We start from the raw sequence: 13,297 nt of genomic DNA, 5'->3' as shown, positions 1-13,297 counted from the left end.
TTCGTAGTAAGGCTCCTCAGAAATTGTATGTTACTAAGTTAAACTGAATTGAAATTGAAATAATATTATACTGTAGAATAAAGTTTTGAAAAATAAAATGACGCAATAATCGAATGTCAAAACTAACTAAAAACTTATACTATAGAACTTTGCTGTACTAATAAAACTCGTTAGATTAATTTACAGCAAAGTTTTATACTATAAATAAGCTTTTAGTTAGTTTTAACATTTGATTGTAACGTCATTTTATATTTTAAAACTTTATTCTACACTAATTTTATTTTAATTTCAATTGAGTATAACTTAGTAAGATACAACTTCTGATGAGCCTTGCTACGAAAGTAAAGTACTCAATAAATTTAAGAAAAATGAAATGTGTTTTGTTATAATTTTTAAATAAGACATGCATCGGAAAAAGCTGTTCAAAGTTTTGTTAGTTCAAAAGTAAAGTTTTTTAATGTTTAAATAGCGTTTTATAAACAATAGTCTCCAAAAGTCATTACATTTAAAGAAAAGGCTTTTGAAAGAGTAAGTTTAAACTAAGTTTACTAAGATTGTATTTTTTGAGTACTATGCTAGTAACCATGGCTCTTGTTTAACTAGTTTTTTGTATCATATTTTCGTTCTTTAATTTTAATTAAAGATATGAAAAAAAGAAAGGTTTAAATACTAATGCTGTTTAAAAAGTCCCATATGACACAAAAAAAAAATTGAAAAATTGATTCAACTATCGATCTAAGAAGCGAAATACTTTAGCTAAAAAAAATAATATTTCTTAATTTTAACTAAAAAAAGTTGGAAGTAACAAAACTACTAAAATACACTTAAATATACTTAAAGTTAGCATAAATTAACTTGTTATGTGATTGAACTTTATTTCCAAGTTAAAAACTTGAAACAAACTTAAGTTATGATGGTAGTTATACTTGTGTATAAAATGTTGTTAGAACTATTTTTTATAACTCTGGAACGTTTTAAAACATACAATTTTAATAAAAAAGTAGTTTGTATGATAGTTATTAATTTAGTTTCTTAAAAATAATAAAAGCTAATATTAAATTTCCATTAGACTTGTTATTAGCTGTCTATAGACATCTTTATTAATTTCTAAACTTTGTTTTTCAGCATTGTTTAACTTAGAAATTTATTAGGAAGTGTTTAATAACTATTGTCATTAATGAACTAGTTCTAGAATCTAGATACTAATTGGATAGGTGCAATTTTTGATTTAAATGTTGAAGTAAAATATAATATATTCTTTGACAAAACAGAAGTAGCAAACAGCAATGATCCAATCAAAAGTTTTGTCTAAAAAAACTGAGAGACATAAACACTAAAAATAGCAATGGCTTATAACAATGCATTAGTAAGTAATATGATAAGGAGTTCTCAAAATTTTTATGAAGAATTACTAATCGTAAACTATTTTTCAAAACTACTTAACATAGTTTATAAAAACTGTGATCAAAACAAAACTGTCTAATATAATGAGAGTATCTTCAAAAATTGGTAAATATAAATATTTAGTAAAGGCTTATAAGGTTTAAAAAGACATTTACAATTGATTTAACCGAAGTTAAGAGAAATTCTTTCGTAAAAAAATTGGCATTACTTTAACAAACAAAAAAAAATATTTTAAAGAGTTTGTTTAAAGGGAAATTGAGTAAAAACATCAGTTTTGATATTTTAAATATATTTAATGCTACGTGATCGTAAAGTTTTAATTAAAACATGTAAACGATTTTGATCCAACAGTTTTTCTTTTAATTTTTAGATGGCTTATGTATTTATAATTATTTTGTTTTTTAATTGACAAAAAGCGTTAATTTAGTCTTTTACGAGCTAGTAATTATGAAAAATAAGTCTGAGGCCTGAGCTCTGAGCTAAGAAAAAGCTAAAAAATAAACTGAGTCAGCAAATAAGAGTTTTATTTATTATATATATATATATATATATATAAACTTATCACTTACTTACTTTACCGAAACATATTAAAAATTTATCAAAAAGTAAAGTTTAAATAATAAATTATATTGAAATAAAGCTTCATTTTAGTCTTCTGATCAGCTTTTTTCAGCTCAGACTGACTTTAATTAAATTAATTTAATAAAATACAAATAAAAATAAAGTTTAAACCTAACAGAAAATAGTAAAAGAAAACTTAAATTTAGTACTTATAAAACGAAATAAACAATCCTTTTAGTACACAGAAAAATACTTGAAAGATAAATTTCAACTTCTAAAAATAAAAAAGTATTAAAAATAAGAAAAATTTTACGTTAAATTTATCAGTATTTTGTGCTAATACTTTAACTATTTTTTCTAATTAGTAATGTAGTTGAAACAGTGAGATTTCAAAAAATTATATTGTAAATTTGTATTAAACCTTGTTTAAGAACTATCATATAAAATATTTGTTTATTAATCAAAAAAAACAGCTTTTATGAAATTTATAAAGTCTTTGTAAAGTAAATATGCGAAAAAAAAAACATTTGTACTATATATTGCTTGTTTTTATTTATTGAAACCATCTTGCTGTATTGAATTATAAGAAAGAAGAATAAGTTTTGACTATACTTATTTTAACAAACCACATTTGATAAAGTACAAACTAGTCTGTTTTGTTGCAAGCTGGTTGTAACAAGGTGAATGTCTACAAATGATCAAAATAAAATAAAGAAACAAAGAAAATGAATGCCTACCACTTGTTGAGATCAAGACTTAATGTCTCTCAGTTGTCAAAGGTATAAAAAAATAAATATAAAAATTAAAGTTAATTCATTTTAAAAAACAAAGAAAAGTTTCAAATTACTTTAAAATCATATGATATATTTGATCCACAATCACTTATTGATAGAACTTTGTATGTTTTAACAAACACAAACAACATTGATTTAAAAGTACTAAATTTAAAGAAAAAGTTTAATGCTAATAATCTAAAACACAAGTCAAAGTATAGCATTTTATTTTGTACACTATCTATTTATTGATAAATTAAAAAATTATATTATTTTAAACATTATTTTTTAAGCTGTACTTAATTAGCCTAGTTTATAAATTAAGTGGTTGAAATAATAGGAAATAATAAATTATACTATTAAAAGTTAAAAAAAGCTTATAAAACTTAAGCCTAACTCAACAAATGAAAAATAGTTGAAGTAAATCTAAAAAAAGTTAAATATTTGACTTGAAAAGCCTTATATGAACTTGATCTAACTATATTAAAAAAAGTTAAATAGTAAATGTAGCATTTTTTGTTCAACTTGAACAAAAACCTTCCTTCTCCAAAAAACTACTCTGGTTGGAGTTTTGAAAATGTTTAAGCAGGGTTACAAACTCTGTCTTGTTTTAAATTTTTAAAGAACTCAGCCTTGTTTGATATTTTCCTAAAGTCTCAGACTGATACGATGACCACAAAACTTGGATTCCTGGGACTTTTGAAAAAACTTGGAGTTTTTAACAATTTTTACATGTTGAGTAGTAAAATTTTGACTGATAAAAAAATATATCATAAGGGGTAGGGAGTACTTGGATGTTGTTTGCTGGACTAATGAGTCCATATGATTTGAATGTGGTTTTGCTTCATTAAGAAGAATCTGAAAAAAAGTTAAAAAATTTGCAAAAAAAAACTATACCACCCAAAAAACTAATTTTGACCCCAAAAAACACATATTTTTTGATTTTTTGACTTAAACAGTAATAAAATCACTTATACATGTCCTAGACTTATAATTTATATCTTAAATGAAAGCTTATACTTATTGACATATATTTAAAGCATATATTGACTGCTTTTGGTGTATAATGACGTCATATTCACCGTAAGTGTGCAAATTTTGTCTGTAAAATAGTGCTTTTTTGAAAATTAAAAAGCATAGCTTGGTAGTGATTTTAATTAAAAAAATTATTGCAAAATAATACTTTTTAGGTATACTTACTTACCTTAAAAATTTAGGTGATGTGGTATTTATATTAGCAGGATATTTGAGAAACCATATCCAAATAGATTTTTTGGTAGAACAGATGTCTTATACAGGAAGTTAAATGATAGTTTTTTAAAATCTTTAAGAGTATTATGCAGGGTTGCCACATGGCCAGGAAATCAGGAAAAGTCAGCAAATATTTTAAAAAATTCCCAAAGTCAGCAAAAGTCAGGAAATTTAATAAAATAAAAAAAAAGTCAGATTTTTAAGTTAAGAAAGCCTTTAAAATCAGAAAAAGATTCAAAATTTTTCCTAGAAATTTACAAAATTATTTAATTTCCAATGCCTTTGTCTGGTATAAATTAGCAAAATATCTTTTATAAAATTGCAAAATTTTTCTATTAACATATTGAAAACGTAACCTACTTGAACAAGCAGATTTTCTAAGCTTTTTAGTATTGATGATATGTAGCAAGGATTCTGAGTAAAACTGTGATATATACAAAAAAGTTTAAATGCAAGTTGTGTTCATGTACTCTGTCATTCTCAAATATGTGAAGAAAAGCACTCACTGTACATATGAATGGAGCTGGACATAGAAATAAAAGGGCAGTAGTTCACCAAGTCCAATAATTTTTCTATAATGCTGGATCAAGCACCGGTGAGGTAAGTGGTGAGAGCAGCGGTAGAGTAGCAAATTGTTAGAGCAGTGGTGTAAGCCCATCAATAGGTTTGGTAAGTAAATCACAAACCACAACCGCTGAAATTTTATGGGCATTACACACTGTCAAGCACAATTACTTAGCCAGTTTGTGTAACAAACTGGTGGAGCTGAACAAAAAAAATATTTACTGACAGTGCAATAGGACAGTCATGTCAGACAGCCCAAACAAAATTATCATACATGATAAATTTTGGCCTTGGACCACATTTTGAAAACATGTTGCTGGAATAATAATGGACAAGCTGTGTTTATAAGGTAATTATATAAGTAATTTGCTGATAGAGCTGTTTATTGCAAGTACATCAATCATACACAGATGGTTTAAGTGATGTGATGGAAGTTTGATGATGGAATTCAGCAAAAAAACTGTTGTTTTAACCTGTATTAAAATTAGATTGAAAGCTTTATATAGTTTAAAGTGTTAGATTATGTATTTTAGAATAAGTTTAAATTAAGAGTTTGATTTAGAAAAGTCAGGAAAATTTTGGTAAAAAGTCAAGAAAAAGTCAGGAAAAGTCAGGAAATTTTTCTCAGCTTGATCTGTGGCAACCATGTTAGTTACAATTTATATAATTTTTTTTTGTTCATATATAAGCAGTGTCCTTTAACAACTGTTAGTCCTTTATAAATGTAATCCATGCAAAAGACTGTAGAATAATTAATGCTGATAAAAAATAAATTGTTATAATCTATTTGATATATACTAAAGGGTTACTAAAAGACCTAAAATCCTTGAAAAAACCCAGTAAAATCTAGGATTTGAGAAATTAAAAAAGAAAAAACTTTAAATAACCTTGAATTTGAACAAAATCATTAAAAAATTTGGGAAAAACTAAAATTTTAAACTATTTTTACATTTAAAGCAACAAAATTTACATGTAAAGTATACAAAAAATCTATCATTGATTAAAAAATAAGTTTAATTGTTTTTTTTTCCATTAAACACATATTTTAAGTTATTTTACAGTATCTTTTCAATGTTGTTATACTATTTAAGACATCTTTTTTACCTTAATTTTACTTTTATACAAAAAATGAACGAAAAAACTTCTTTACTAAAATTCTGGAAGAAATCAACAAAAAACTTTTAGCAACCCTGTCACTACTATGTTTAAAATTATAATGAAATTCCTTTTAACTTTATCTTAATTAAATCCTTTGTGAAACAATTATATAATTTCAATTTAATATTAAAAATTGTTTTATTATAATTTACTTTTAAACTTTTTTTCTTTTCAAAATCTGATATGCAGATTAAAATAATGGGAACAAAACACTTTTTTTTTAATAGTGGTTTTTAGCTATTTCATGTAATTAAAATGATTTTGTTATACTTTGTTTAAGCCTTTTAATATGTCAAAAAATTTATATCTATATTGCAAGTAATAAGTATTTTATCAATAAATCATTTAAAAAATAGTTGACTTTTATTAAATTTCACTTAAGAAAACAGTATTAACTAGATAAAAAATTGTTTTATCAATTAAACCTACGTGTTAATAACTAGTTTTAAAAAGATTAATCAAGTTTGTTAATTTCCAATTCAAAATTAATCGATACACAGTAGGCCCAAAAATAATATTATTATATATTTAATATAATTTAAACTTAACCTTTTAATTAAGTTAAAGATATATATGCGGTCATACCTTAAAAATAAAGAATGTACAGGAATAATTTTCTCTTAACTTTGTTATAATCTAGAAAAGCAGACAAATTTTCTTATTTAAATTACTATTCAAACTCATTAAACAAAATTTTGAAACTTTATTTTGATAACACAAAGAAAAAGTATTTATTGTTTGAAATTAGTTTTAAAGTTGGTTTCATGGATAGTTTTATAGTTTTAAAGAAATATTTTTTTTTTAGTTTCATAAAAACATGTTTTATGTGAAAACATTTTAAATGGCCTTCCTCCAACTGGCATAATTCTTTATAGGTAAAATTTCAAAATTTGGTTTAAAAGTTTAAATTTACTAGAATCAAAGGTTTCTGGTATGAATAAATCGAAGAAAAATACAATTTTATTTTATGTTTCCAGTTGTTGACCCACTGTGAAGTATTTAGTCAATATTATGATAGAAATTGATAGTACCTTAGCTCTAAGCATTGAAAGAAAATCATTCACAAATTTTTTAAAGGTCAAATTTTTAGTCCAATATAAAAAAAACATAAGGTTCATTTCATTTACTTAATTTTCAGGCTGTACAGTTGAAAAATGGACCATCAAAGTGCAGGCAGTTGGTTGCCAGAAACTTCATGACTTCAGTCCAGACTGGTGCCAAAAACCCAATAAAAACTTACACCAGTTAGTTTTTTGATTGATTAGTAAATTTTATTGCTTTTTGGTAGTGATTAAAGAAAATAAACACTACTAACATGACTCTAAAATATACACCGTATTATTTTTACTTTTTATCTATAAACAGTTTTTGCATAAATTAATTAAAATTTCTGTTTAAAATAATTAAAAGTTGATGTCTTTAATGAAAAAAAAACATTTTTTTGTTTACTGATCTGAGATTTACTAATAAATTACTAAAAAATTGTTATAGATTCTTGTTTCTTTTACTGATTGTAAATTCTTGTTTTTATAATTTTTCAAATATCTAGAAAGCCTAATTAACTACTTGAGATATTACTTGTACTACAAGTCATTCAATTTTGTTTATTAAAAAATGACAAAAACAGTTAGTATGATTTAGTAGTAGAATATATTCTTCAAGTTATTCAACTTACTTAAAAAAAAAAAAAAAAGTAGTAAGATTCTTTAAGTAGTGGTAAAGTTACCTAAGAGTTGTTTTATTTAATTTTTGTAACAAAAACAGCAAGAATATTTAAGTAATAGAAGATATAATATGTATCTTTAAGTTTTTATATCTGATTTAAGAATTAACTTTTTAAAAAGTTAGGTAAAATGTTTATGATTTTAAATATAGTTAAAACCTATGTTTACTTTAAATTTTGAGGCCAAATAGAGGGTCCACCATTAAAAAAAAATTAACATTAGCTTTTAATGAGAAGTTCAAAGTATGCATTATATGATAATCCTGAAAAGTATATGATATTTCTCCAAAAAAATCATTTAGGTTTTTAATTATAACCAGTTTTGAAAATGATTCCAATACAAAGGTATAGAATAAACAATTTGTATTGCTAATTTTCACAGAAAATAAAAACACCAAAAGTCTATCTCCTTCATTTTTAAAGCAGTTAGTTCAAAATTTCATGATATATTTTTTTCTGATATTACAAACAGTTTGTAAGAAGCATGAACATTTTATGAGAAAAATATTTTTTTCTTTACAATTAAATAATGGTTTAATTAAATTAAAATATCTTTATTGTACAAGCTTTTTATAATTTATTGACAATTAGACTGAAAAGGTTTCAAAACAAATACTTAAGAACTGTAGGAGAAGGTAGATTTTAAGTGAAATACTCTATTTTTGCTATTTTAGTTTGAATCTTTATTAAGAGCCTTACAAACTCTTTAAGGCCTCAGGGGGACCCAAAATAAACTTTGTCTTTTAAATAAAAGATTAAAGTACAAACTATAAGCCAGTTTTTATAGAATTGAAAAAGATTATTTAACTTTTGAGATGTTTTATTTTTTGTAAATTGTTTCTGATACAAACGTATGGACGGGTCAATTTTCTTGGAAATTAAAAAAATCTTTAAAAATCTATCTCCTTCATTTTTCAAGCAATCTTCTTCAAATTTTCAGGAAGTGTTCCTTATTTTAAAAGAAAAAAACGTTAATTATGAATTTTAATAATGAATAAAAATGAAATTTTATGACAAAAAAAAAAAGTATTTTTTTAAAGTATTTTTACTTAAAATCCAAAGTAATATTTTTTTGTTATTGTATAAAAATTAGACTGTGAATGTTTGAAGACGATTGCTTGAAAAACGTAGGAGGAGATAGGTTTTAAATGAAATAGTCTTTTTTTGCTGTTTTAGTTTTCTTTTCCAATAAGGAACCTATTATACAGCCCAACTTTGATGGGTCATATCTCAAAAAATAAATAGAAATTTTTACAAAGCAACTTGAAGCTTAGTAAAAACTCTGTAAAATAAGATCAACTTTTATAAAACATGGCTTAGTTGTAAATACTGACTTATATCCATATATAGTCGTTTTTAAATTAGTTATTAAAACATCTAGTAATCCTAGTTTACAAATTTCATATGAATATATCAAATAGTTTAGTTTAAAGGGAAGTATTAAAAAACAAAACAACTAAACTAGCAGTTAATGGCAAGTAAGGTTGTTGTGCATTTATTGATTTTTAAGTTCAATTTTGTTGATTATTAATTAATTGATAATTAAGTTGATATTCATTTATCTCTAAGTTTTAAAAGTAAGCCCAATTTAAAAAAAAAATAATAAATTATTTTTTGTATTAACGTTTTTAATTTAAAAGAAGCGTATAAATTTAAAGTTTTTGCTTCTCTTGTAAAATAAAGGTTATTATATAAACTTTTCAAAATTAAAAAGGACAGGTATGTAGTATGTTTAATAAACCCAATTCAATTTTTCACTTATATGGTATTTTAAAACCTTAAATCATCAAACTTCAAAATTCTTCCAAAACAAGCGATTTGAAAAAGAAAAGCATATTTTTATAGAGTAAGTTTGACCATAAAGTGTTAAAAATCAGTGTGATTGAACATATTTATTAAAAGAATCTTTCTAGATACTACAAAATAATTTAAACTTGTTGTTTGATTAGTACTGTTTTAATCTGTTTTTTTTTGTACTTAAAGTAAACATGTGTAAACATTTCATAGCTACTTAACTATGTAGTAAAAGTCATGTTGTTAGTAAATTGTTACTTGTATTGAAAGTTATAATTATTTCACAAAAAAGTGTGGCAAAAATATTGTTGCTTATAAAAGCTGTTATCATATATATGACAAATTTTAAGTAATCCTACAGAAGTAGTCTATTTTAAACTTTATTCATTAAAACAACATCAAAAACGTTGTTAACTTGATTTAAAAGTTTATAAACTAAATTTTACTTATATTCTAATAATATAGATTACAAGTAAATAAGTTAAGAGTTATTATTAATATTTTCACAGAAATAATGTGACCATTACAATTATATTTTATTTTTAAGTTTTTATTTAAACAAATTTAAATTATTTTCACAGAAATAGTTTGGCCATGGCGCCTGGCTGCACTCGGTGTCTGGGGAGGAGCCAACGCTGGTTTGATGGCATTGAATGGAACCGCATTGCAAGCTTTCGTTGAAGAAGAAATTAGTTAGTTGTTTATATTTCAATTATATTTCTTATTGTGTTTGTATTTTAAATTAATGCTGGTTTGTTGGCATTGAACGGAACCGCATTGCAAGCTTTTGTTGAAGAAGAAATTAGTTAGTTGTTTATATTTCAATTATATTTCTTATTGTGTTTGTATTTTAAATTAATGCTGGTTTGTTGGCTTTGAATGGAACCGCATTGCAAGCTTTCGTTGAAGAAGAAATTAGTAAGTTGTTGTTATTAGAATTGCTATAACATACTATAAAAATGTTAACAAAAAGAAGTTTGTTTTTGTTGTGGTTATTATATGTTAACATAAAGTTTATAAAAACACAATATGATTTATTGTAGAGTTGAGTTATAAAAAAATATTATTTTGTTTGAAAGACAACATTGCAAAGAAAATGACACCTGATTTGAATGGGTTTTGATAATATTATGCTTTAATATTATAGTAATTAATAAAAAGTGCAATATTACAATGATATTACTTCAAAGGCTTCAATAAGGCTAATATTAATGAATTAATTTATTAATGTATGAAAATATAAAAAATAACAAATCTATTTTAAAACACTGTCATAAATAAACCTTTTTTAAATCATTGTATATTATACCTTATTAGTGTTTACTTTTTGAATTAAATTAAAATTTTAAGTATGTACTGTATTTATTTATTTTGTACCTTGTTGAGAAAAGTATTGAAAAAGTTATATAGATCAATGAGTTGAAAAATAAAAATAGTTTAATAAAGTTAGAGTTTTTAATTCGTAATTTAAATGTGCTTGTTTGAAAAGTTATTATTATTTATAAACTTTTATATCAATTAGTTGTGAATATTTTAGTCTTAGTCTAACATAATTTATACAATTTTTCATGTAACTTTGTAAAATGTATTAATAACATGTTATACTCTTACCTTCATGACATAAACTTATGCTCTCAAGTTTTTATGTATCGTTTTTATGCCTTACTGTATAGTTTAGTGTTTATTATTTATACTGAAGTATTCAAATTTGATATATTAAAGACAATTAAAGCTTAATTTAAGTTTGTTTATTTATTATATATATGTATGGGCTTTTAGCAATAAATCGTATAATATATAGTGGTTGGTAAATTATTAGATTAAAGATGTTTAAAATATATTACTATTTACTTATAAATTATTGCAATGCAATTCTAGTTTTAAGTTTTTTCGTTTATTTTTTAATAAGTACTTTTTCTTTAATAAAACAATGACAAGTTTTTTCCTTAAATTATTTAGTTTGATCATCTTATAATTAGTATTTTTATTGCTGAAATGTGTTTGTTTATAACATTTTGCATTTTTTAATAGTTTCTGGTATTATAAAACTTAATATAGGTAAATGAAGTAACTTAGTAAAGGTGTATATGAATTTACAGACAGTTTTACTATTCACTATTTTTTTTTCTGTCATTTACAAGTGTACATATCAAAAAGCTTTTATTTTAACATGCTGATTACAATCCAAGTTTTTCATGTTAAAAAGACTTGAACACAAACACTTATCAAGTTAATTAACTGTCGTTTAATTAGGTTTACTAAAATAGATATTGTTCTTAAATATTTAAATCAGAGCTGCTACCTTTCTAAATCATTTTTTTTTCTAATACATTTTTAAACACCCTCCAAAAATACTTCTTGGAAATACCTTAATTTTGAACTGAAAAATAATATTGTACATTCAAAGTAAATGTCTTAGTCAGATATTTATATTGATTTTTTTTTTGGCGTTAAACAATTTAGGACAAAAAAATTAAAGGTGTTTTTTTGTAAAATTCGTATTCTTTAAAATTAAAAAAAATCCTGCATTCAATCTATTTGAATTTTTCTAATTTTATTGAATTGCAATACTGTTAAACAAAAATTAACTTTAGCTTTTATATGAAAGCTTAAAGTACAAACTACAAGCCAGTTTTTATAGAATTCAAAAATATCATTTAAGTTTTTAGATATTTCATTTTATGTAAAAAGTATCGATACAAACAAAAGAACCGCAAATTTTTCGGGGTCAAATTTCTCGGAAATTTTAAAGTTCACTAAAAATCTATTTCCTCCCTTATTTTTCAAGCAATCTTTTTCAAATTTTCAGGAAATGTTCCTTATATTAAAAGAAAAAAAAAACATTACTTATGAGTTTTAATAATTAAAAAAAGTAAACATTTTATAACAAAAATTTAATAAAAAAAAAATGTTTTAAAATAAAAAAAAAAATTACAATTTTTATTTTTAAATTCCAAAGTAACGTTTTTTTTATTGTATAAAGATTAGACTGTGAAGAAGATTGCTTAAAAAATGTAGGAGGAGATAGATTTTAACAAAAATACTCTTTTTTTCGCTGTTTTAGTTTTCCCTTCCCATAGAAAACCTATTATGCGGCCCGACTTTGACTGGTCAAAAAATAATTTGAATTTTATATAAAACGATAAAAAGTATTTTGGAGCTTAGTAAAAGCTCTATAAAATAAGATCAACTTGAAAAAAACATGACTTACCCCCTAAGGCCTTACATGTTTTATTACATATATGTTTATGGCATAATGATAAGGTATTTTTATTTCAACAGTTCCCTGGTTCGTAGTTCAGTGGTGTGTCAACTACTTTGTTGGATTTCCAGCTTTGTACGTCATGCTAGCTGTAACTCTGCCCTTCTAAATATCATCTGCAAGACCTATCTTCTACAGCAAGTTGTTTTGTGATGATTTAATTTAATCGATTGTACTTCTATTTTTCAATAAATTATTTTCTTCTGAACAGTTCGTAAAATTTTAACACTTTTATTACAAAAATATGTATGAGCATTGTATTATTTATATTATTTTAGTTATTTCTTTAATAAACTATGTCAAATTTTTGATAAATTATAAAAAGTTTAGTTGATTAATGTGCTGGATGTAGTTGTTTTGTATATATTTTAAATATTTTATAACTAAAAGAGGCATAATTTTATGTAAATTAGTCCTGAAAACAAACAGTTACCGGCAAGAAAACTAAAACTGCTTATATTTGTTTGATAAATTATTTTTTATCAAATGCTATGCAAAATTGTAACAAGATTATTTCTCTTTAGTTCAAAAAGTCAATGAGTTAAATTATCAGGTTTCCATTTATTTTCAGGAAATTTTTACTTGTTTTACATATTTTTTGGCTTGTATTTCTGCAACCGTTGTCAAAATACCTTTGAAATTTATCTTTCAGGGTCAGATTTATTGTAAAGACTTTTGAAATGTTCTTTTTACTTTTTAATATCAATCACTAAGCTTTGTTACTTGTTTTAAACCTTCTGCGCCTGCTATAAACATCCAGGGTTGCCACTCGGTCAGGAAAAGTCAGGAAATCAGGAAAAGTCAGGA

The 13,297-nt window shown here is 23.8% G+C and overlaps 1 protein-coding gene across 1 annotated transcript; it reads left to right on the top strand.

Annotated features, from left to right (window-relative positions):
- The first annotated feature begins 2,612 nt into the window (after positions 1 to 2,612).
- LOC145844433 (uncharacterized) lies at positions 2,613 to 12,698 on the top strand. The gene is made up of 4 exons (XM_082951832.1): positions 2,613 to 2,744; positions 6,850 to 6,955; positions 9,810 to 9,920; positions 12,511 to 12,698. The coding sequence occupies exons 1-4, from the start codon at positions 2,691 to 2,693 to the stop codon at positions 12,597 to 12,599; spliced, it is 360 nt and encodes a 119-aa protein (XP_082807958.1). The 5' UTR covers positions 2,613 to 2,690; the 3' UTR covers positions 12,600 to 12,698.
- Positions 12,699 to 13,297: the final 599 nt, after the last annotated feature.

This window comes from Thalia democratica, chromosome 9, assembly GCF_965202585.1.
Source record: "Thalia democratica chromosome 9, ktThaDemo2.hap1.1, whole genome shotgun sequence".
NCBI classification, from domain to species: Eukaryota; Metazoa; Chordata; class Thaliacea; order Salpida; family Salpidae; genus Thalia; species Thalia democratica.
This window is presented reverse-complemented; position numbering and strand designations above follow the sequence as displayed.

Coding starts and splice junctions, on each gene's coding strand:
- LOC145844433 (XM_082951832.1), top strand. CDS start 2,691: ATGAATGCCTACCACTTGTTGAGATCAAGACTTAATGTCTCTCAGTTG. Junction 2,745..6,849: donor ATGTCTCTCAGTTGTCAAAG/GTATAAAAAAAT, acceptor CTTAATTTTCAG/GCTGTACAGTTGAAAAATGG. Junction 6,956..9,809: donor CCCAATAAAAACTTACACCA/GTTAGTTTTTTG, acceptor TTATTTTCACAG/AAATAGTTTGGCCATGGCGC.